Source organism: Neopsephotus bourkii, unplaced genomic scaffold, assembly GCF_033783945.1.
Source record: "Neopsephotus bourkii isolate Nb327-2 ecotype Australia unplaced genomic scaffold, CSIRO-AGI_Nbou_v1 NB_1388, whole genome shotgun sequence".
Classification (NCBI taxonomy): Eukaryota; Metazoa; Chordata; class Aves; order Psittaciformes; family Psittacidae; genus Neopsephotus; species Neopsephotus bourkii.
The window spans coordinates 1,849,294-1,872,183 of record NW_026901866.1 but is presented as its reverse complement, the minus strand read 5'-3'; the positions used below and the strand labels follow the sequence as shown (position 1 = coordinate 1,872,183).

The following is a 22,890-nucleotide window of genomic DNA, read 5'->3' as shown; positions in this document are numbered from 1 at the left end:
CAGCTGTAGGAATTTTTAGCAAAAAATCTTAACTAACGTAATCCAAACCTGAGTGACTCCAACTCTAACATCTCTGCTGACTGAACTGGTCCCTTTCAACATGTCACCACTGGCTCGTAGAAATCCACAACTTCCACGCAGAAATCCAGTTCCCAGTAGCTCCATTGCTTCATCCAAAGAGATTCTGTGGAAGTTATGCCTGGTGGATGCTAAGAATAGATGGAAATCTTTAGAGGAACAGCTACAAGTTCTCTTAAAAACAAAACAAACAAAACAGCTACAAGTTCTCTTAAAAGCAAAAGTATCTCACCTTAGTATTAAATTAGCCCTACAAAAGCATAAGAATAATAGGATACGTTTATGACCTTCTAGGAAATCTATTTATCGTTATTTCATATTCTGTTGTTTTATTTCTTGTCAGAAAGTTCATTTAAAATACATGCTGGGGCATGTGAGTACAAACAGCATGACAACTGCACACTGTGCAAACTAAGTGGCCTAATATTTTCAGTGCATTTTTCACTCTCTTCCAAGTATTGAAATGGGAAAATGAATGAGAGGATTTGAAATAATCATGTCCAGAGAAAACCCCAAAACCCAAACAAGTATCAGCAAGCTACTGCATACAATATAGAAACTTCAGAACTACACACTTCTTTATGTACTGCTTCCGACTCTCCCCAAGCCCCTTTTAGCCCTACCTAGCTTATGTCTCACTTAGTTTCCTCTTCGTAACTAAAAATAACTAAAAGAAAAAAGCCAACCAAACAGCTGACGAGCTTCTTATTTAACCTTATCTTAGCACTTTAAACTTTGCAAGCAATGTAGCTGTATTTCTGAAGAAAAGTACTGTGTCCATAAAGAGGCTAATTTTCATTTTTTTTTACTTTATTGAGGAAAGATAAATACTGATTTTTTTTTTCTGTAACATAATAATTCTCTCCAAAAGATTCATAGAAAAATACTTTAGAAATCAAGACTTCAGAGTCTTCAATGAAAATCCACTCTCATGAATTCTGAAACACAGGAGCAAGTCCAGAGGAGGGCCACAGGGATGATAAGGAGGCTGGAACTCCTCCCATATAAAGACAGGCTGAGAAAGTTGGGGCTGTTCAGCCTGGAGAAGAGAAGGCTGTGTGAAGGCTCACTAGAGAGGGACTCTTCTTTAGGGACTGTAGTGATAAGACAAGAGGTAATGGGTTAAAACTTAACAGCGGAAGTTTAGGTTAGATATAAGGAAGAAGTTCTTTACTGTGATGGTGGTGAGGCACTGGAATGGATTGCCCAAAGAAGCGGTAAATGTTTCATCCCTGGCAGTGTTCAACAGCAGGTAAGATGGAGTCTTGGGTGACATGGTCTAGTTTTGGTCTAGTATGAGATGTCCCTGTCCATGGCAGGGGTGTTGGAACTAGATGATCTTAAGGTCCTTTCCAACCCTAACTAGTCTGTGCTTCTATGATTCTAAGTTGGGCTTAAAGGCATGCAATATTGTCATTTGCTGCTTATTGCACGGAAGGTCTTCTCTGATGCCATTAAAAGCAGAACAGTCTGAATCATAACAAGATGCAGGGTATTTTGCTTAGATTACAGTTAAATATTTAGCTTTGGGCTCCTAAGATTGGACTAGAAACACCCATTCTAAATGACACTGAAGATTGGAGTTGTTAACTTTGTACCAAGATGCTTTGATTACATCAAGAACTGTCTGTCAGCAGAAATCTATGTGGTCTGTTAAGCTAACAAAACTACACGCTCACTTCTGCTTCTATCATATTTGTACTGCTACACAATCCAGATGTAGAAATTGATGATTATGGAAAAACAGCCTGAAGATATCCTTTAACAAAGAGACACTCTTTCAAGCTTTACTGTTTTCTAAGCTGTTTAATGCAGCCTTGCTTTAAATTCTTGAGGCTACTAATTTCTTTCCATACAATAAAAATCTTACAACAGAGAAAAACAGTTTTACGAATTGTTTTTCCTTGTTTATTATAAATGTCTATACATGTTAACACAACCAAAACCACAACGCTTCACAAGAAAAATGTTACAAAACAGATCAAACCAGAGAGATGACCAGCCAGATGAAGCTTACACTGTGATTTTACTTTAGGCTTCAACAGAACTCTAGAGTTTCTTATCATCTAACAGATTTTTACAGATGAAGAATCAGCAGAGCACAAACTTTACCTGTTGTCTGTTTAGATGTTAGAGCTCTAGCCAATACTGTGCCTAGAAGTTTCGAAACTGCTAACCGTACATCATAATTGGAACCTTCAAAGGATTTAAAACACAAGGTCACAACACTATCCAAGTCTGCACTCCACATAAACACTGCTTCATTCTGAAGTTCAAGAAGACACTAGACAAAAAAGGGAAATAAAAACGTTTTGACATGGAAAAGCGCTCAGTAAAAGTTTTAGTTTGCTACATAATACACAAAGTTCTCCATAACAAAATAAGCATGTTGCTTCACACTAAAATAACTTGATTTTTTGCTGCCAATGCAATCTCAAAGAAATAAAGATAAGCAAACAATGTATTCAGTGCTGTGCTTGTAATCCATTAAACCAGAATTTTATTTAGGGATCTTACTTGATAAAAAACACTATTAAAGCACTTTACCTTTGCAGCAGCACAGCGGACTGCCATGGATCGATCTGTCAAACAGGATCGGGCAGCTTTGTAAATATCTCTATGACAGGGGATAGCAGCAGCTCCTAAGCCATTTAATATATTTTGCAAACTAAGCATGATCTCATAACGACCTTGAGACTGAAAAATTAAAAAGAGAAATGTTAAAGTTCTGTAACCTAAGCTCATTGGAAATACAAAATGTCAGCTACTGAAATATGTAAACAAAGATTTGGGTCTTTCAAGCTTTTGGAGATCTGTTTATGCTGAAGTGAGTTAAAGCAGGTAACTTGCTCTATAACTCTATAAGCAAGTGAAAACAGTAATTCTATTTTCTACTGGAAAGTACTCACTAGCACTCAAAACATGAAGTACAAGCTGGAGTAAAGATCTTCTTACTAATAAGGCAATTAGATTTTCTAGTTTATCATGTTTTTTCATGAAATCAGATTGAGAAGAGCTATGATCCATCCTTTTATTGTCATAACCCATTATCTCTCCAGTAATTCTTTGGAATTCAGACACTGATTTTTATCCTACGACTTTCCACAATTTTTTCATACTTTGATATCATGCAGTTTCTCATATTCATTTGTCCAGCTACCAACAGTACACATCCTATTATTTTTCCAATCATTTTTTAAACATGCTGTTCCAATACCTCTGCATTCTTCATTGCTTTAAGCACATTCCCAACGGTGTCAGTAAAACTGTTTCCCAAAATTCTTCCCAATTTTTTGTATAAATAGCCCAAGCATACCACCGCAGCACTAAAACAAAAGCAAATCCAAAGATGTGTGAAAATGGATGCAGTAATAGATGAAAGGGGTTAGGACAACTCATGTAATCAGTGGGCAAAAAACAAAATAACAAAACAGAATGTCCCAAAAAAGTTAAGTGAATTATCAAAAGGAAAAGAAAAAAAAAAAGAAAAGGTCTGTGTGTGGCACACACTAGGAGAAATGTAGACACAAGGGTTGGAAAAACAACTTGGACAATATAAGAATTCAGGCAATACAATCTTCCAATAAATTTTATGATAGGAATACAATTTGCATATCCACCTTTAAATCCTAACATTCATTTCTATCTAAGAAACAGAGCCTGCCCTGCATCATACAGCCTATGGCATTGTGCTATGGCAGATGCTGCTAGAAGTAGCCAGAGACAAGTTTATTTATTACTGGATGGTCAACAGTAGACTGTAAATGGTCGAGTAATTAAAATTCTGGCATTTATGTATAACAATGTGCAATAAAGAAACGCCTTGAATGGACTAAAACTATAAGCCCATGTCCTTTTCACAACACACAATTCTGAATTTAGTTTCCAACTGACAACTGGACTCTATGCTCACTGCCATATCCTTTAGCAAAAGCAAAAAATTACTAAAGATTGAGTAAAAAAAGAAAGAAAGAGCTGCTTAATTAAAGAATATTTTCCTTTTAATAATTAAGGAAAACCCTTGGGTTTTGTATTGACAGATCTAGAACTAAACCAATTAATTTTACGCATATAAGGAAAAAAGAAATTGTATCTTTAATCAGCTTCCAGCTCTTTGACCAGATGTTCTTGAGCATGCAGTGACACTGCTCAGCACCTCATTCAACAAAGCCACACTTCACTTACTCCGCACCTGAATTCAGGTTTCACATAAAGAATTTTAAAACACATTCTTGATTAGAAAAATGGCCTGCTTAAGTGTTCTATGAAAAAGTCAGTCAGCCTTGAACAGTGATTTCTAGCAACAAAGTGGCAACATTTGTTGATGAGTAACATGTAATCGACTGAAGATGAGATTCCGACTACTTCCATGTATCAATATTCGAGTTTCTATAAAAGTTAAAAGCATAGGACTTTAAGAAGCTCTTCCTACTGCTTTCTAGGATTTCATCATGCCTGTACTTGTCCATTTGCTTTTCCCCAAAAATGCTTCTTCACTATGTCCAAACTGTATTAACTATTGAGTCACTTTATCTGTCAAGTAACAAGCAACAGCCACAAGTTTTTAAGGAAGCTTGTAAATTTAGGTTTTTGCAGGGAAAAGCCTCCCTGTGTTTTTCCCTCCTTGACTGCAAAGCCCATCTTGACATACAGCTCTCTGTATAAAGATAAATTTGTTTTCTTTCAAATATTGCCTTAACAATTGTACTTGGAGAGGTACTAACAAAAATGCAGACCTAAAATACTTAAACATGTGGCAGAACACCACTGATATCAGCTATTAAAGATTGCTGACAAGCCAAATGCTTTCAAAATGCTTATGGTTTGAAAGCAACACTAGCAGATATTTAAAAAAAACTTGTAATTTGAAGTAAAGTAAGAAGTTGTATCCACACTACACGATCTGTTTAAATGATCTGGTATGTCATTCACATCACACTCAATTTTAGTAGATAAGCACCTATCTAAGGTTCTGTTTAAAATGCTTGTTTAAAACATTTAAGTTTTCCACCTATGCAAAAAAAAAAATTATAATTTATGGGATAAGAGAACAATTCACTATAAACTGTATTTAAAGGAGTTTTCAGGTTCACAATCAACACATTGTGAACAATGACAGCTGAGTGTTGCTACCAGACAACATGGGCATGTACGCTGAATAAGGACAGATGGCAAACAAAGACAACACTTTAGTCATGATTTAAAAAAATAAAAAGAAAAAAAAGCAGTCTTTCTTCACTGATCAAGTATTCACACTTGCCACCCAAGACGAAAGATCTTACTGAATAAAGAGTTCTATAGTTCTAATTATTCTTCTATAGCCTGTTGTCTCAGTCAGTATTATAAGAAATCCCATTTCCAAACCTTTTTTTAAGCAAACCAGATTTTACCACTACCCTTTCCTCCACTTTCTCTCTTATTTCCTCTCTTCATCACTGCTTACATACCCAGCAGGATTCTGCTACATCTTTCTCCTGCAGTTACTTCTCTGCCTTCTAACTCTAGGTATCAGCCATTTCTGTCTGTCTGCCATTTCTGCCTTGCTGCCAATGGACTCCATCATCCCTTCTTGCTATGCTGACAACATCCCACTTCCTCCAGGATGGCATCTTGCAGCCACAGCAATGAAGACTGGCAGAGTTCTGTTCCATACAACAACTCACCTAAAACATTATTGCAACTCACTGCTGAGGAGCTGGAAGTAGCAGTAATTCATTTTGCAGGACTAAGACCTTTTATAGCAACCTTATTCTTAACTCATAAGACTGCACAAGAGGTCAGTTGGAACAAGAGGGAAACACAAACACATTGTGGTACTGAAAAATACAGCTGACTCCTTGCAAAAATCTACTTTCAGGAAGCTTCGCTTGGGTTGTCACAAAGAGGATTAGCATGTGAAGCAAAGGAGGAAGGCAGACTCTACTCTGCTTTGTAAACTGTATAATTAATGCACAATGATTCTTTACTATCTCTACCTTTATTTTCAGTTTTCTTCACTACAGTGAAAAATGTGCACTGTTTCAGGAATAAAGGTTATTCATAATATTTTGCACCTTAAGATACAGTTTCACATCCTGCAGTATCAGTGCACATTTCTCTGTTTCGTTGGCTATGCTTTAGGCATTTAGTTACAAACATTTCAGATGTTTCTAACTATGCCCTGTTTCCCAGTTGGATTAAGAGATGTGCTCAATAACTATAAATTTGTACCTGGAGTTATGCTTGTTCATTTCATTGCTCTTCTCAGCACTATTACTACGTTCTCTGTGTTTTTCAGACACCTGCCCTTGTAACAGTGTTAGCCATTGCTGGTATTCTCTCTGGCCTGATTTTCAGTTGTCTGGCTGGAGATCACCAGGCGTCTTGTACCTTTTTGGTTCCTGATGCACACATACAATATCTGAAACTATTATATTCTTTATGTATTCTCTGGCAGTGAACTCAGATGCATCATGTCACATAAAGATTTTTTTTCTTTAACTAATGTTAATGAAGTTACATTTGAAAAGCTTTCTTCACCTTTTTTTAAATAACCAGTGTTTGTTTGACGTGCTATAAAGCATGGTTTATTCAATATGGCAATACATATTGCAGGCTGGTTCTGTCCCTTCACTGAACAAAAACATAAAGCATAAACTGGCCTCAGTTTACTCCATTACCTTAAAGCACACTATGTTCATTATAGCCCTGAGTGACAGCATTGAGTTTAGCATTCCTACACTCCTAAATAAACTAATTTAGCTTAGCTTTCAAATCACTCAAGGCATTTATTTCCAGTGGTTCCAGTAAATAACAGCCAGTTAGGTATGTCAAATTTTGTTCTAACATATACAACCTGCACTGACTCCCATCAGCCACCAAACTGCCTCTGTTCAAAGCTTTAAAACTAATGCGATTTTGAAGTGTTTGAATATAATTGATTTCATGGTATATTTATACAAATCATAACAAGAAACTTCTAAATAAGGGAGAAAAATATATTTTAAGCTTATTAAACTTTCAAGGGCAATTTACATTGTAAGGTATTTACCTGAATTTCATCCCCCCCAAACACGCAGCTGAACTTCTTACTCAGAACTTTCCAGTAAAGACACAGAAAGGAATATATAAAATGTTACCAAAGTACTTAATCACTCATAATTCTACCCCTAAGCAGCATATACTAAATGATTAAATTAAAATTGGTTTAATATCTAGAGAGAAGGAAGCAATTTGAATTTGCTTCAGATGAAGTCAGTTTCTCTTCTGTAATAGTCAAGTCTAAAAATTTTAGAGATGTAATACCAAATTAAAAAATACTTCTTGCAGCTGTGCAACACCCACAGGAATGATTCTAACCAGGGAGGCTCCCAAATTCTACATGCAACATGACACGAAGCTCTACAGGATAGTGGGCAGAAATAAGGGAGCACACCCTCTCCTTCATTAACCTCTCACCATGTAAATCTGTCTCTCTTGCTAGTACTGGATTTGAAGTTTGGGGTTAAAACAAATACTTACAGTTTTGTAGGCAGATAACTTGGTGAATCATCTTTACTCCGAATGAGTTCATTGCATTTGTCAATTGTTTGGTAAACCGAAAAAGTGTCTCCAGTGCTATAAAGTACAGCTAAATTCTTGGCAACAAGCCGTCTGGTAGGAGGTCCTGGTGAATTGTTTAATAAAGAAGTCAATTGCTCAACTAGTTTCTTCTGATTTTCCCTTATATCAGCCTGGAAATAAAGATCGGTAACCAGTTAAACTTCAGCTGAATTTAAAAGTTAAAGACAATTAATGCTGATTACCTTTCATTATTAGTATTGTGATAATATGACATTCTTAGTTAAAAATGAACATTTTATTGCACTTTTCTACTTAGAGAAAAGCCACCTCAAGTATGTGAATATTTTATTATTCTTTAAAAACAAACTAACCAAACAAAAAAATCCAACCTTTTTCAGAGCATAATTCCTTCTAGTAAGTAGCATTTCAAATATATTTTCACCATGGCATTTGTATAATTATGTCTTGCTAAAACAAAATTGTGTTTTCTTGCTTCTTTTATAATAAAACAATTCCTAGAAATAATAGCAATTTAAGTAGTAAAGAAGAACTTTACCAGAGTTTCAAGAAGTTGAGCATTAGAAAGGAAAGAACTTCCCTTAAAACTATCATCTATTTTAGTCTTATAGATTTTTTTTTTTTTTAATTTAAGAAAAAAAAAAAAGCATCTGGTACTGTATTTCATTTGCATATTTTAACACAAAGAATATAACTCTTACATAACATTACCTAGGTTGCTTTATTGCTACATATCCACATGTACTACTTAATATGCACTGAACAGTGAACCAAAGTTGGCTGGAAACTTATTTTATCATTTGACTAGGAAAATAAAAAAATAAGAGAAAAATATTACATTCTTGCTTGCTAGAGAGCTATGAAGCAATTGTGCCATGCTAGGTGGAAGCATGACTTCCATTCTTCATCATGAGGTTGCAAAATCTTGCAGTAATTATCTGAATTAAGAGGAATAAAAAAAAACCTTTCACTAGACAAGTGGCTCTATCATCTGAAGGGCTGTGACCAAAACCTTGTAACATTTAGAAAGCTGCAGCTAACTCAGAACATACTTTCTTTGCATGTACATGAAAAATATGAAGCAAATTATACTGAATAAAGCTCTTTGTTTTTAAACAAAATAACAAAAATCCCAGAGAGAAACAACTATAATGTGCTTTTCTTCTCAAGTCTCATTATACTTACTCTGCTAGTCACTGGTAGAAGTTTTTCCAAAAACTGTAACCATTCAAAAATGAACTCTGCTTTTTGAAATTCACCAAGCTGGTTATATGCTTCTTCATTAAGTAGTAAACTGTGAGCTAACTCCATTTCTTGAAATTTTCCTCAAATCTCTCCTCAAACACCGTGGAATAAAAAGCCCCAACAAACTGCCACAACTGTGCTAACCAGTCAAGTTTTCTTCCTCATTAGTATCTGGTGACTGAAGCAGGAATTTGAACACCTAAACAAAAAAAGAAAGAAAGAAAGAAAGAAACAAAAAATCACCAGAGAGTCAACAATCATATAGTCATGGTTGGCTTATTAAAATTAAATTTTCAAAGAAAAACATACAAAAAATATAAAACTAGACTACTTTTACTGAGGTAGCTTTAGTAATAATGGTTTTGGAAATGGGATAATGGTATTAATGTAACGTGTCAATTCAAAAATATACTTCAGAATATATCAGAGGAGTTATCACTGAACTATTATTATTCATCTTTTTTTTTTTAATAAAATGAGGTTTTCTAATACCTGATCATGCATATACTTGAAAGTAGTGGCCAACAGGACCCAAACATAATTACTTTTACTCTCTAGAACTAAAGGCAGCAATGGCAATAACCTATAGCTAACAAACTCCTGTTTATTATATTCATAAATATAAATGCTAATATATTATTCTACCACTTTATGTATTCTCAATGCCAAACAGAGCATAAAAGTAGAATTTCATTGCTGAAAAAAACTCTAACACTGTCTTTAAGAAAAAGCACACCAAAAACCAAACCAACAAACAATAAACCAAACACAATCTGAAAAATTAATGTTTCAAAAACTCAAAGTTCAAAAGAGGTTTAGTCTGAGAGACAGAAGTAAAACATAACTGTTTTGGAACTGATACTGTCAATAAGCATAACTAGAAGCACACTAAGGTAAAAAATTCTTCTAACGGTAACTTTATCCCCCACACTATTTATGTGCCATCGAGCCTCAAACTACTGTAGGATTCACAAACAAAAATAGTCAGGGAGACTTTGGTAAAATGTCAACCATATTTTCACCTCCCAGTAAATTCGCCTTTCCAGAGGTCACCGAGACTGCTGAACATCTATTTCTTTTTTTTTACAGTAACAATATTATGGTGTAAAATGATCCAACAAGCAGTAAATGGGCAATACAAAGCAATGCTAAATTATTCAGTACTTGGATTGTCATCAAATGCACAGCAGAGGGTTACTTTTACTACTTTCTACACATTCTAAGGTAAATTTTACTTACAAAGGAAATTACTCACTTCTAATTTACTATAATGAACTGTCACTTCAAATTTACCTGAAATACCACACAGCCTGACAAGGCACCACGTTATAAAATGACATGCAGAGATACATACACATAGTTCATTATATCTACATAATTTTATCTGCCTAGGTACATAGACAGTCAAAATTTATCAGTTATCTCACTCTTAGAAAACTCACAGAATGTAATCTAACCTCACTTTTTTTGCAATATCCAAAAAAAAGTAGAATTATGTATTTCACTGAATATTTGAATAGAGTTTCATCACTGTTCAGTATGGAAATTACATACTGAGCTACACTTCCTTTTCCCCTCACCCAAAGCCTGTCCCAACATCTAATATCTCTAATCACCTACTGCTACAGCAGCTGATCCAATTTACACATCCAGCTACAGATTACAATTCTCAGTTGTTTTCCCCAACTGAAAAGATCACAGATTGTTGCCACACTCTAGCATTTAACTTACCTAGCAGGTGATTCCTCATCATTGTAAAAACTGTCTATCTTCCACTCCAGATTCTTGGATAAAGGACGTCAAGAACTTGACTTTCTAGAAAAAGAATTCACAAAAAGATCAACTTTAGGAAAGCACGTGAGATTTAAGTGTCCGTGCTACAGAAAAGAATTCCCAAGTCTTGAAATATTCACAATTTTTATTAAGCAACAGCTCACCAAAAAGACACTGGACTGGAGCTCCATCATATTATTACCTTTTTAAATGTCACATTTAAATTGGGCAGACCCACCACATCTACCATGCAATTTGGTTCATTTCACTAATGAAACCACTTATTTCTGATTTGTTAATTCAGTTTAATTCTGAACAAGCAAACAAAAAGAAAGCTCAAACAGCATAATGCCATAATTATTTTCTAGAAAGCTTATTCCAGTGCTATCATAAAACCTACATTACTTCAATGCATCTAAAAAAGCACCAGTGCAAAATATTCATTATATTAGTATGGAATGCTATCATAAATGACCATATCCTTATTATCAAGTCATAAATGATGTCACAGTATTCATGTCAAAATCAATCACCAGGAGAGCTGGCAAAGGTGCCTCAACTGTTTGAAAAATTCATGCATAATACCATCAATACAACAAAACATTATGATTATCAATCCATTCTCCAAGCTCCCAGATAGAATCGTAATATTAGAATCAATGGGCAAAACCATTTCCTTTTAAACCTCATTCAACTTGAATTTAGTCTGGCAGGGCACGAAATTCAGGCTGTGTGCCATTGTAAAAGTAGTCTCTTTTTGACCAGCCTCTAAAAGACTGAAGTTGAAAACAAATCAAAAGTACATGTAGATTTAAAAATAATCAAAACTTTCAGCTTGGTGAACCAGTGTTCAGTCTGGTGAAGAGAAGGCTAAAGGGGACCTAACAGCAGCCTTCACAACGGAAGGCTACCAAGAAGATGAAGACAGGTTCTTTACTCAGGTGTATGGGAGGAAATAATACAACCAGTGACATAAAACAAGAAAAGTTCCAATTTGATGTAAAAAAAAAAAAGATTTTTCACTGTAAGGATTATCAGCCACTGGGACAGGTGCTGAGAGGTTACAGAAAGAAAAGGTTATAGAAACCCTTTGAGGTTTCTAAGACTCTACTGGACAAGGCCCTAAACAATATCATCTGAAGTTATTATTGTAACTTGTTTCTCAATGAGATACTCCTACTGCCTAAGTAGTAAGAATCATCTAGATTTAATTTTTTTTTAGTCTAAATTAAAAAGAAAGGTGTTACGGTATAGTTGCTGATCTTTATAGTGAACACCTGCTAACATGGCTACCATTTCACAAAGGACCATCAGTTCTGAATTACGGAGACTGATTGTTAATTATGCAAGGTTTAGTTTTGTAGGAACTAAGAACTGCCCATGCAACAAAAAAAACCCCACAGACCTGATCTTTCCAGAGCTGGCCATGAAAGCTGGCCATAAAGCTTTCCAGAGCTTTATATGAAGCATACAAAGCAGTGGATTCTCCACCCTAACCAAAAAACCTTATCCCAAATGCTTACTGAGACTCCCTTTAATGAGCTGTAAGCCTGTATACCAGGGATACTTACGAAGCTTCAAAAATAATAACAAAAACAGGGCACAGGCACACAAACTTGTGAGAGGAAAGGCAAGAATGTAGGGAGTCAGATTTTTACTGCAGCATACTGGTTTTGAGTTAAGAGTGGAGAACAGCACAAAAGGCACAGTGGTTACACAGCTATGCAAAGCAGAACACAAGCACAGAATGTGGGGATCAGCTGCATTCGATTAATATTAAATATATCCTTGTTACGTATACAAGATATTACTAGGCAATTTCTAAGTGCAGAAGGAAACATCAAACCTAAACACATACTGTGCAGACATGGATGCAACTCTGCTGTAATTAGAGCCATGACATAATTAGAGGAATGGCATAGCAATGTCAGAGGCTAGGCAAGCACGATGGAAGACTGAATGTTACGCCAGCCACAGGTATTAAATTTTACTGAACATCATCACAGACTACTGAACTGATGTGAGAACAACCTCAGCATGTTTAAAATTGTGAATAATTTGACCATCCCCTTCACCTGGTCTAATAATTTTGATGCTTCTCAATCTGAGAAACAGATCTGGAAAAATAAATGTGGAATTTGATTGAACTAAACACATACTGTACCATCAACGAAATGAAAAGGCATACAAGGCTGATAAAAATATCTCCATTTTCTAGCTAGTGTGACGCAGCATGCTTTTGGGTTGGTCTTAATATAACCAAAGTAATTACAAGACTTACTTTCCTATCAGTGCTACAAGAGCAGATCGATCAAAAAAAATCCCTCTTTTTTCCTGTGAGGTAAGTCTATTTTCTACTTATACTATGCTACAAAACTATCTCAAAGATTTATTGAACAAGGCAGAAGTTGTTCCTACTTATTACTGATGAAGAATTTCTCATCTGCTGACTGCCATTTTGGCCAGCAGAACTGTTCAAGACTGACCAGAAAAGAACTCGGAAAAACTCTCAGAACAAGCACTAGATGGAATGCTGCCAAGTATACTGGAAGGAATATAGGATGAATCAAGCATTAAAAGGCATCAGCAATTGAGTTTCTAAAGTTCCTGACAAACCACAAAGCAAAAAAGAGGGACTTAGTCATCTTTAAAAAAAAAAAAAAGGTGACTGAACCAGAGTAAGATAGATCTGAATACCTGCCTTCAGCAACTGGCTTTAAAATGTGAGAACCAACAGGACACCAATGACAAAGATTTAACAGAACAAAAGGCACCAAAAAAATTTATTATGTGTATCGTTTGTTCTGAGATATGTAATCTTCTCAGGCTTTAAAAGCTGAGGAAAAGAATTCATAGACTGTTGTATTTCTTTCCATTGAAAGTCCAAGACAAAAGTTAATACACAACAAACTAGAAGCTATGAGCAATTGTGGCAACTTCATGAATTTTACATTCCCTCTTCCTTCCACCCCGTGGCATATTTTGTCTCTGCATTAAAAATCAAAACAAAACAAATCAAAACAAAACAAAACAAAAAAACCACCAGAAAAAAAATCTGCAATACAGCACACTCCTAGCTGATCTCTCACTAAAAAAAAATAAGCCCTTAAATTATGACTCATTATTTCAAGGCAGATCAGCACGAGTAATGGAAACTAACACATAGACCAAGTATATACTCACAAATTTATTTTAAAGTTTTCTCATCTTTCATCTCTTGTTGTTACAGAAGTTGTCTCTTTAACTGGAACAAGCTGTGTTCAAACAGAAATCTGATAAACGTCAGCTCTCTGACTATGATACTCATATAAGGATCTAGTATACCATCTAAATGATCTATATCTACTATGTAGCAAAGAAAATAAAGCGCTGTTCAACTTACATTAATAATTATTATTTATATTTTTCTAATTTCACAAGTATTAAAATATCTCTGCATGAAATCTGATATAAAAGTTTAAAAATAAAAAGCCTATGGATTCAGTTTTGTACCAAAGAGTAGTCTAGCAAAGGACATTACTCCTGTAGGAAACTGTAACATACTCCTTGCCATTAATGAATAACTGGTAACAGTAATGATATAAGATTTTAAAATTACCAAACCAGCTACCAGTGTTTTCATAACAGCTACCATTGGGCTGACTATACAACCAGTGCCATAACCATCCCACTGCTGAAAAACAGAGATGAGGAATGCTCATTAGCTTCAAGTTGTCCTTCACTGCACTGCAGTGATAGTTTAACTGACTCCAAATTCATGCTTTTTTTTCCTCAGAAAGCAAGACTTATTATGATCTATCTAACAAGTGAACCAATACATTTAAGAGAAAGCCTTCCAGCCTGACACATTTAGTTCTAGTCATTAACAGTTCAGATCAATGTTACTCCTGCAGCACTGTTTTAAAAGTTTAATGGGATGATCGTTGCCCTTGCATCTGAGCTGACTGCACAGAAAGAGGATCGATGCTCTAGCATACGTCTAGCCTATGTCTAGCCTATGTTAAGCCCTTGCACATACCTGTTTGGTGTTTCCCAGAAACAAACAGAACTCCCACCCAGCTCCCCGGGGCTTACTTCTGACAAGAGAAACTGATCATTATGTTCGTTTAGCCAGCTAGCCTGAAAAAAAACCCTTAAAACACCAGCCAAATTCCGCTGCTAACGAATGCAACAGACCAAAATCCAATAGTTACAGTGTGGTGTTTATGCTAGTAGGAGAACACAAGGAGGCACAGAGGTCTGGAGAAGGCAAAAGGTGCGGCATCAAACTCCTAGCAACTTCAAGCAAGACACCAGATTGTCCACGGAATGAAGGACTGAGTCATCTTCAGTGGTAATCTAGCTAGAATTTACAGCACACCAAAACAATCTGATTTAAACAAACTACAATTATGGAGTCTTAATGATAAAAAAGAATTAAAATTCCAGCTCAGATGAGCTTGGAGTTTAGACACTAGAAAGACACTGAAGTGGGACTACTCAGCAACTAAAAAAGGTATTTATTACTCAAAAGACAAGGCAGCCTTTGTTTAATTATTGACTTCTACAAACTGTTACCAACTAACACAGAAGCAAAGTCTGCCTCAAAATCTTCAGAACTGGAAGGCAAACTAAATAAAAGTGCCAGCTTAAGTGCATCAGTACTCCAATATCCCTTGTGTGGCACGATCCTCAGCATTCAGACAGCTTGAGCCTTTTCTCAGAAGCCTTAAATTTCTCTGCAGAGCCACACAAGCAATGGCAGGTAACTGGTGGTCCTGACATAAAATGTGCACAGAGGGGTGCCAGTGTTACGTTCAGCAGTGTTAATCACTCTTCACTTCTCATTCAGCTAAAAAGAAGCTGAGAATTTCATGTGCCTTTCATTGCTTTCTTGTATGAAGTTTCAAAGAAAACATACAGGCAAATTTAGGGCATTTCAGCATCAAGACAACGAAGGTGGAGGGGAGGAGAAGAATGCCAGGTATTTTGCAGTGTTATGTTATACTGGTCAGCAGTGGGGAAATTTGAAGACAAACATGGAGAAGATGGAACTAAACAGTGATGCTCGACAGCAATTTTGAGGAATAGGCCACAAGAGAAGGTCATCACAAGATCATCACCCTGAGCACATGGCAAAAATAATTCCAGGCCATGGAGGAGAAGGCTCAAAATGTTCAGACTTTTAAATCAAGCAGAACCATAACTCTTAGTATCAGATTCTAAGTGCACTAGCAAGTGAAAAACCACCAGACAGTAAATCTCACAGTTGAGTCCTCATATTTTACAGCATATTCTGTATTACGAAGTGATTCAGCCCCACTCACAAATAAAGCTATTTTCCTTTTCAAATAAAAATGCGTGCACACTTGTATCACATGCTTATCCCAGACAGCAAAAAGCAGTGAGAATCTGTTTGTCTGAGAGCAACAAAAAAATACCAGATTATTACACAACCATCCATTTCCTCTAACTACTGCTGAAGATTTCAGATCAGGACAACTTTCACTTACGTATTTTTGTATGCAATTACCCAGCTTAGAAATATGATTCTGAAATCATAGGTGTTGAAACAAGACCCCTTTCTTTCATGCTCTCGCTTATTAACAGTGTTCTGCATGAAGAAATTTGCCCCAAGAAAACTATGTATCTATTCTATCATTGACAATCTAGTAGCCCTTATGCAGGTACTTGTTAAAGACGCAACCCAAGTGCATCTTCATACATTACACCTATGCTAGTTTTGCCATGCTCATGCAGCATTTCACACTGTGCAAAAGAATAAATATCACACAGCCCAAACAGAATTCTTATTAGTTCCTCAGATACTTTTTACCTGTGTTGAAAAAAAAAAAAAAAGGCTGTCTGTATTTTGATGTTCTGTGAACAATGATGCTCATACAAAGTACTTGTTTACTCCCACAGGAACCACTGCAAACGACTGGTTTTCCTAGCAAAATGCTTATCAAATATGACCGATTTCTAAGATGCAGAAGAATCGCCCTGTATCTGAAGAAGCAATAAAACTTAAAGAAAAACAAAGATCTAAGTAAAATCCATCAGAAACCTTGTTCTGAGCTTGCTGGTGTTAAAAATATTCACACAAAGAATGTGACCACCCACAACCCTCATCCATAATGGTGACTCTGATAGGAGCTACAACACAATATATATTTGCTGAAGTGTGAAAGAAATGACAGAACAATGTCTTCTAGGAATGCTGAATGATTTCTGTGAAGTTTTGAGGACAAAGCTTGACATAATTAAAAGAAAAAATACCCTCAAAAAAAGTGTCTGGAAATGCAGTAGCTGTTTTAGCAATGCAATGCATTCAAGACATTTTTAAAAACTGATTTTGGAAGACATTCATTCATCACATTAACAAGTACATATACTTTGCTTTCATGTTTCATACCATCACTTTAATCTTTACATTCACGTAAGAAGAACTATTCCAGGAAATGAAGAAACAGCTACATTCAGTTATTGAGAAATATAAACCAGCCATTTCCTGAGCTCCACAGCAGACACTACTGACACACTTTGTCCCCTCTAGCACCCACAACTCTTGAATATTAGTCAGGTTCATTTCTGAAAGTTTCAATCAAAACATAAACTTGGCTCCATTACAGGGATCTCAGAACATTATTTTATTTACAGGCAAGCTTGCAAACTCCATATAAACTAAAGCTTCTAATAATTAGAAAACCAGTTATTGTATCTGGAAGTCTGATTCTGACAAAGTGAGTTTAAAAGATTTTTCTCTTTTTTGCCAAAAAATCTGACTAACTGAACTTTAAAATGCCATAACTACCTTCAGTCTGAATAAAAATGCATAGAATGCTTTGGGTTTATTTCTTTTCAGGCTTCAAAGCTGGTGCAAAAACAAGGCAAATGAATAAAAAAATCACAGAAGCACAAAAATCCACCTAAATCCTAACAATAATTTCAGTCTTTGCCTGAACATAGTTTTTATTCCAAAGAATGCTGTAAACATTATTGTTTATGTAATATAGGCAAAATATATCAAAATGAGTATAAAGATGAGGGGTAGGGGTGCCACAATGACAGGAGTTTCAGGAAATTAAGTTCTTTGTTAAAAAATTAAAATTACTTACAGCAGGTGATATAAATGCATACGGATAACCCAAAGTGTAGGTTGATCATAGCTATCAATTTTCTGTTAAGGTAAACTCTGAATCCAGTCTAGTTTTGGTTTTAATTAAACCAAATTCTTTTCTGAATATATCTAAATCCCAGAAAAGTGTACTTATTTTTGTTGAAAATCATTATAGCTACCATAGTACTAGATTAACCAGTACTGTAACTAGACTTCAACTGCACTGAAACACACCAACACTGAAACTGAGCAGCAGCAGCAGCCCTTACAGATGCAGACCCCACAGGAGACTGGTCTGGCTGATCAGAGACCTGTATCCGAGTAGAAATCACTGACACACTTCACCGTGATGGTTGATTCTCTAGATACTTTAAATGGCTGTGCCCCAAAGAAACCTCCAAAACAGCTCAAAAAATGTAAGTGCATAGAGATTTCATGTTTTTTTGGTTTGCAATGTAGATGTTAACACACTTCATGTCTTCTTCAAGGCTCTGCTTACTTAAAAACAGTAAAAACTGTAATGGTAAAACTGAATAGAACAAATACCCCACAATCTGACAATGTTTTTGTAAAAAGGTGTCTCCAAACCCCTGCCTCATTAGGATGCTCTGAATTTTAAAACAGAGCATCCTGCATTGATGAACACAATTCTTGACATGTTGGGATATAACGTCACAAACTGCTCAGTAACTCAGATACTTTACTGACAATAAAATCAATTATCTGTTCAAGAATCAAGCACAAGTTTTCAATATATCACTAGACTTAAAGTAACATTAAACTGGTTTCCTCCCTTCCCCCACCGCCTTTTCATTGTGTCAAAGCATCAGGAAAAGGAAGAGAAACCCGAACTCCATTCAGCACACAACCAGAAGTAATTTATCCCGTGGGTCTCAATTGTTATTCCATACATGAGTTGAGACTGTTACATATCATGTAGCAAAACACAGAACATACAATACAGGTTGACTGTTTCTGGAGACAGAGAAAATATTTCTGGCATGTGAAACTAAAATAAAAATTTAGCACAATTCATAGCCACAACTATAAACATTTAATCTTACTGAATCAAAACCCAAACTTAAAGAAACATTACAAATAATGAACCCAAACTTCCAGAATTATCAGATTTCACTACAAAAGCACAAAGATGAACTCGCCTTAACTTTAGCTGCCTTCCTCCTCTCATACCACCTCCCGCCCATATCCCAATAAACTTCACTTTGATTTTAACTACCCGTACGACATCTATGATTCTTTTCCTCATTCCACAAAGTCAACTAACGCAACTTTACAGCTTTTACATCCCTGTACAAAGTTTTTACCACCTACATGGTGCAGCCTTGCTCATTGCCCTATGCGGACGCCAGGAGCTCAAACTGCAAGCGCCTGCAGGGACGTTCTGCGTACCAGAATGTCCAGCACGGCTATTCTTCCCTCAGAATATTCTTAATTACCAAGATCTGTAGGAAAATATGAAACCAGACCCTAAAGCCACGCAACCTCACAGCAAGTGAAAGCCAAATCCGTCCGTGCAGTCCCATCATCTGTATCCAGTCGTTCCCGGCAGGCAGGCACTCACCCTCGCCTACGCCGCTCCTGCTTACCCCAAACCTCGGGGCCCGGTCACTCTCACCCCAGCCCATGACATCCAGCTGGGGCCGGGCTGAAGAAGTCCGGGGGCCTCCGGCTTTTAAACCCAGCTCGTGTGCCTCACCCACCCGCCCCGCCAGCTCCGGGGGTGATCGAGCACTTTCCAGGCGCAGGCCTCGGGCAGCCCCTCAGCGAGCTCCCCTTGGCCCGCCTGCCGCCTTCCCACAACTGTTAACTTGGCCAGCTCTCCCGCCCCGCTGCTGGACGGTCACCCCTAAAGCCCGCTCCTCCCGTCAGCTCCATGCCCCCCTCCGGGCCTTCGCGCTCTCGGTGTCTCCCCGCGCACCTTCCTTCACCCCCTTCCTCACTCCCTCGGGCGCCCGCTCCCCGCCTGCCCCGGCGGCTAGGCGGCAGGACCGGCGGCCTCCATCCCACTCCTCCCCTTCCCTCCCCGGTACCTAGCCGGGGCGCCTCGACTCGGCTCGGCTCGGCTCGGCTCGGCTCGGCCCCCCGCAAGGCTCCCGTGCCGCTGCGGTCTCAGCTCCGTCCGTCGGCCCGCTATCCTCTGGCGCGGGGGCCTGCGCCCGAGCCGCCGCCGCTGCCGCCCGCCGGCGGTGGAGGGCGGAGGGCGCCGCTGCCGCTCAGGGCTGTGCAATCGGGCCCGGAGCCATCGAGCGCCCGCGGTGGCCGGCGGGGGGCTCGGCGCTCCGGAGATCGGGAGTGGCCCGGGCAGCGCGGAGCCTCGGGGTGGGGGGGAAAGGCTGGCTGCAGCCGCAACGCCGGGCAAGGTACCTGAGGGACCAGAGTCACGGGCCCGGGGGTCGCGCCGTGGCCGGGAACAAGCTCGCACCGCTCGCTGCGGCAGCGCGAAGAGGCACGGACAGGAGGTCTCACTCTGCCACCGAAAGCAACAAAACCCCCTCTTGGTGATGTTTTTTAAGGTAGCTGAGCTGGCGCTGTAGAGAGTTGTACCTGGCTCTGATCAGAGCCTGCCATGAGCCCTGATTTTCACTCCACCTCCCAGGCGCCCACTGTACTTTCTGGAGAGGCGCCACCAGCACTACAGCAGCAGTAACGGAAACACCCCGCTTATATTCTTAGCCGTGCGTAAAACCCAGCACTGGCAAAAGTTACACTTGGATTTCATCGGTGTGTGCACTGAAACCAAACCAAGATGGGATAACAAATCAGGGGGTCGTGATGCATCTAACCCACAAGGTCAGACATGGGCTTCTTCTGGATTTTCACCTGGTTCCTTCCACCACACAGGTGCTCCAGCTGAAAGATGTTGCTTCGTCATTGGGAATGACTTCCTCCCTTCTAAATTTTCATAAGCAAATTCACTGCTCATGAGGAAATTTACGTTGGGGGGTGTGGTTTTTTTCTGAATTCCATCATCAGAATTCAAGTTCTGTCTTAATAATGGGAAAAATATGTCTCTCAACCATCTTTTAGTTAAAAAAAAAAAAATCCTATTGTAGTGTTGTAGCTATAGCTCAGCCCAGCCCCATCTGGATTGGTTTTGCATCCTACCAACTACCTAGCAAAGCAAAATGGAAGACAGGCATCAAGTGTGGTTTGTGATGGCAGCAAGCTGGTTTGGTGGGATTGAGATGTTCTAATTCTGCAGCCTTAGCTGCTGCTACAAAGTTGATGAAAAAATAATTCCTTATGGTATTAAAGACTGGCTTTGACTTAGACAACAAATATTAAATATGATCTTTTGTCTACTTACTCCTACAATGTGACATTGGTTAGACCTCAGAGTGGAAAAACCAAGGTTCCTCTCCACAAACTGGGTCTTCTGGGGCTATCTTCTTTGAAGCCATGCAAACATTCATGGTGAGGGAATAATGCCTGGGACACATAAGCATAGGAGCTGAAATCCTGTCTAACCCTTGCATAAGATTGTAAATTCATCTCCAAATAGGTTCAATATGTAAAGTTTACATAGAGTGTGATCCTCCATGAACATCTGTATTCAGTTGTGTAGATGATACTACTGAGAAATATCTCAAAAAGCGCACGCAGAACAGCCAGATGACATGCTGCTGTAGCAGCCGAGAGCCTCAGACTGCGCTGCCGTATATGGACACTAGTTTCATTTTGTACTATACCGCCTGTGATAAAGAAACATGAGCATTGATGTAATGGCCTTTTACAAAAACAAGAATCCACCAATGGATGTGATAATGAAGAATACATAAACACCTCATACCTGCAGCAGGAAAGTATTTCCATAGTACATTTCAGAGAAATCAACTCTACAAACTCCTCCTGGTGTAAGGGTGTTAACCTCTGGTATCAAAAATAACATACACCCCCAGGAAAGAGTTACTTACTCAGTTAACCTCATTTTGATCAGAAAATGAGTTGCTGCTTCTTGGCCTAAAGCAATCTGCCATTCAACTTGTGCGAAAGGTCAACTGAACAATTTATATTCAAAGACTGTTGGTCCTATGACGTTTTCCGTTTTCCATAATGAACTCCACAAAAACAAAGACTGCTCTATCTGACAGGCCTGAGATAACAGAAAGACCTGGTAATATTTGTGCAGGATTGGTCATGTTCAGCTCAAGAAGCAATAAACAAAACAAACAGATTATTTTTTAAATTATTGCTGTTATTAGTGTTATTATGCCTATTATTCACTCTGTTGTGGTAGCATGCACAGGCCCCCTCAGCATTACAAGATAACACTCAAGATTAGTATCTCATAATGCTGAATGTTACGTGAGCAGAGGGCAAAACAAAACATCACCCATTAAGAATAAAGATTTCTTGTTTTTTCACCTAAAATGATGTCGCCCAGCCCCAGTATACATGATATCAGCTGTAAGTAATGCTGTCTTAATGCTAAAGTGATACAAATCAGTTGGTATAACAAGGGACACTCATACAGGATGCTCCTACCGTCTCTGCGTATACTGGCTTTAGGGTTGCTTTGTGCCAGCAATACTTAGATGAGGGTAAGAATCTGTGTTTATTGGATTTATAGATAACCTTGATTGATTATTTAGTATGATTTTGTTCCCTACATTGGTCAACAGTGTTAACTATGCACTTCAAATTGACATCTACTTCAGCAGCCATGCGTGCCATTTTTATCTTTCCCCTTTTTAATCTGAGATAAAAAACACTGTTAAGCAAGTTTATAGTATTCTGCTCTAAACCAGACAAAAATAGGACAATTAAATGTATTCAGCATGTATTAATTCAATTTCCTCTTTTTCATTAGTCCTGACTGAGCTTCAATAGCAAATTGCTTAATAAAATAAGCAACTGGCAAATAATTGCAGTGCAGAAACCTGCTGATTAGTCTTCTCATTAGTTAAGTCTATTTTGGTAAAGTGGGTTGACTGATTCAGAGCATGAATCAGTTCTGTCAGACAGATTCCAGTCATAGTGGAATATCCATACAGTCACATATGCCTCTGAGCTAAATATTTTCTTTCTTACAGCTTTATAATCCTCAGTGACTCTAGAAAAGAATGTATTCCTTTGAATTCAGTGGGACTGCCTACGCATGAGTAAGAATCACA

General features: G+C 37.9%; 1 protein-coding gene across 9 annotated transcripts in view; it reads right to left on the bottom strand.

The window, feature by feature from the left end:
• The window catches only part of HEATR5A (HEAT repeat containing 5A), a 66,389-nt gene extending 45,810 nt beyond the window's left edge, over positions 1-20,579 (bottom strand). For 4 of the 9 annotated variants that reach the window (XM_061367611.1, XM_061367616.1, XM_061367615.1 and 1 more), the window contains exons 1-8: positions 19,807-19,953; positions 10,615-10,698; positions 8,824-9,082; positions 7,579-7,790; positions 3,296-3,404; positions 2,626-2,775; positions 2,191-2,362; positions 49-209 (exon numbers count right to left, since the gene is read on the bottom strand). In XM_061367611.1, the coding sequence (XP_061223595.1) occupies positions 49-209; positions 2,191-2,362; positions 2,626-2,775; positions 3,296-3,404; positions 7,579-7,790; positions 8,824-8,949 (930 nt within the window). In that variant the 5' untranslated portion in view covers positions 8,950-9,082; positions 10,615-10,698; positions 19,807-19,953. Of the gene's footprint in view, positions 1-48; positions 210-2,190; positions 2,363-2,625; positions 2,776-3,295; positions 3,405-7,578; positions 7,791-8,823; positions 9,083-10,614; positions 10,699-12,731; positions 12,780-19,806; positions 19,954-20,559 lie in introns of those variants that run through there. The other 5 variants (XM_061367613.1, XM_061367612.1, XM_061367617.1 and 2 more) reach the window with 5 other exon arrangements.
• Positions 20,580-22,890: the final 2,311 nt, after the last annotated feature.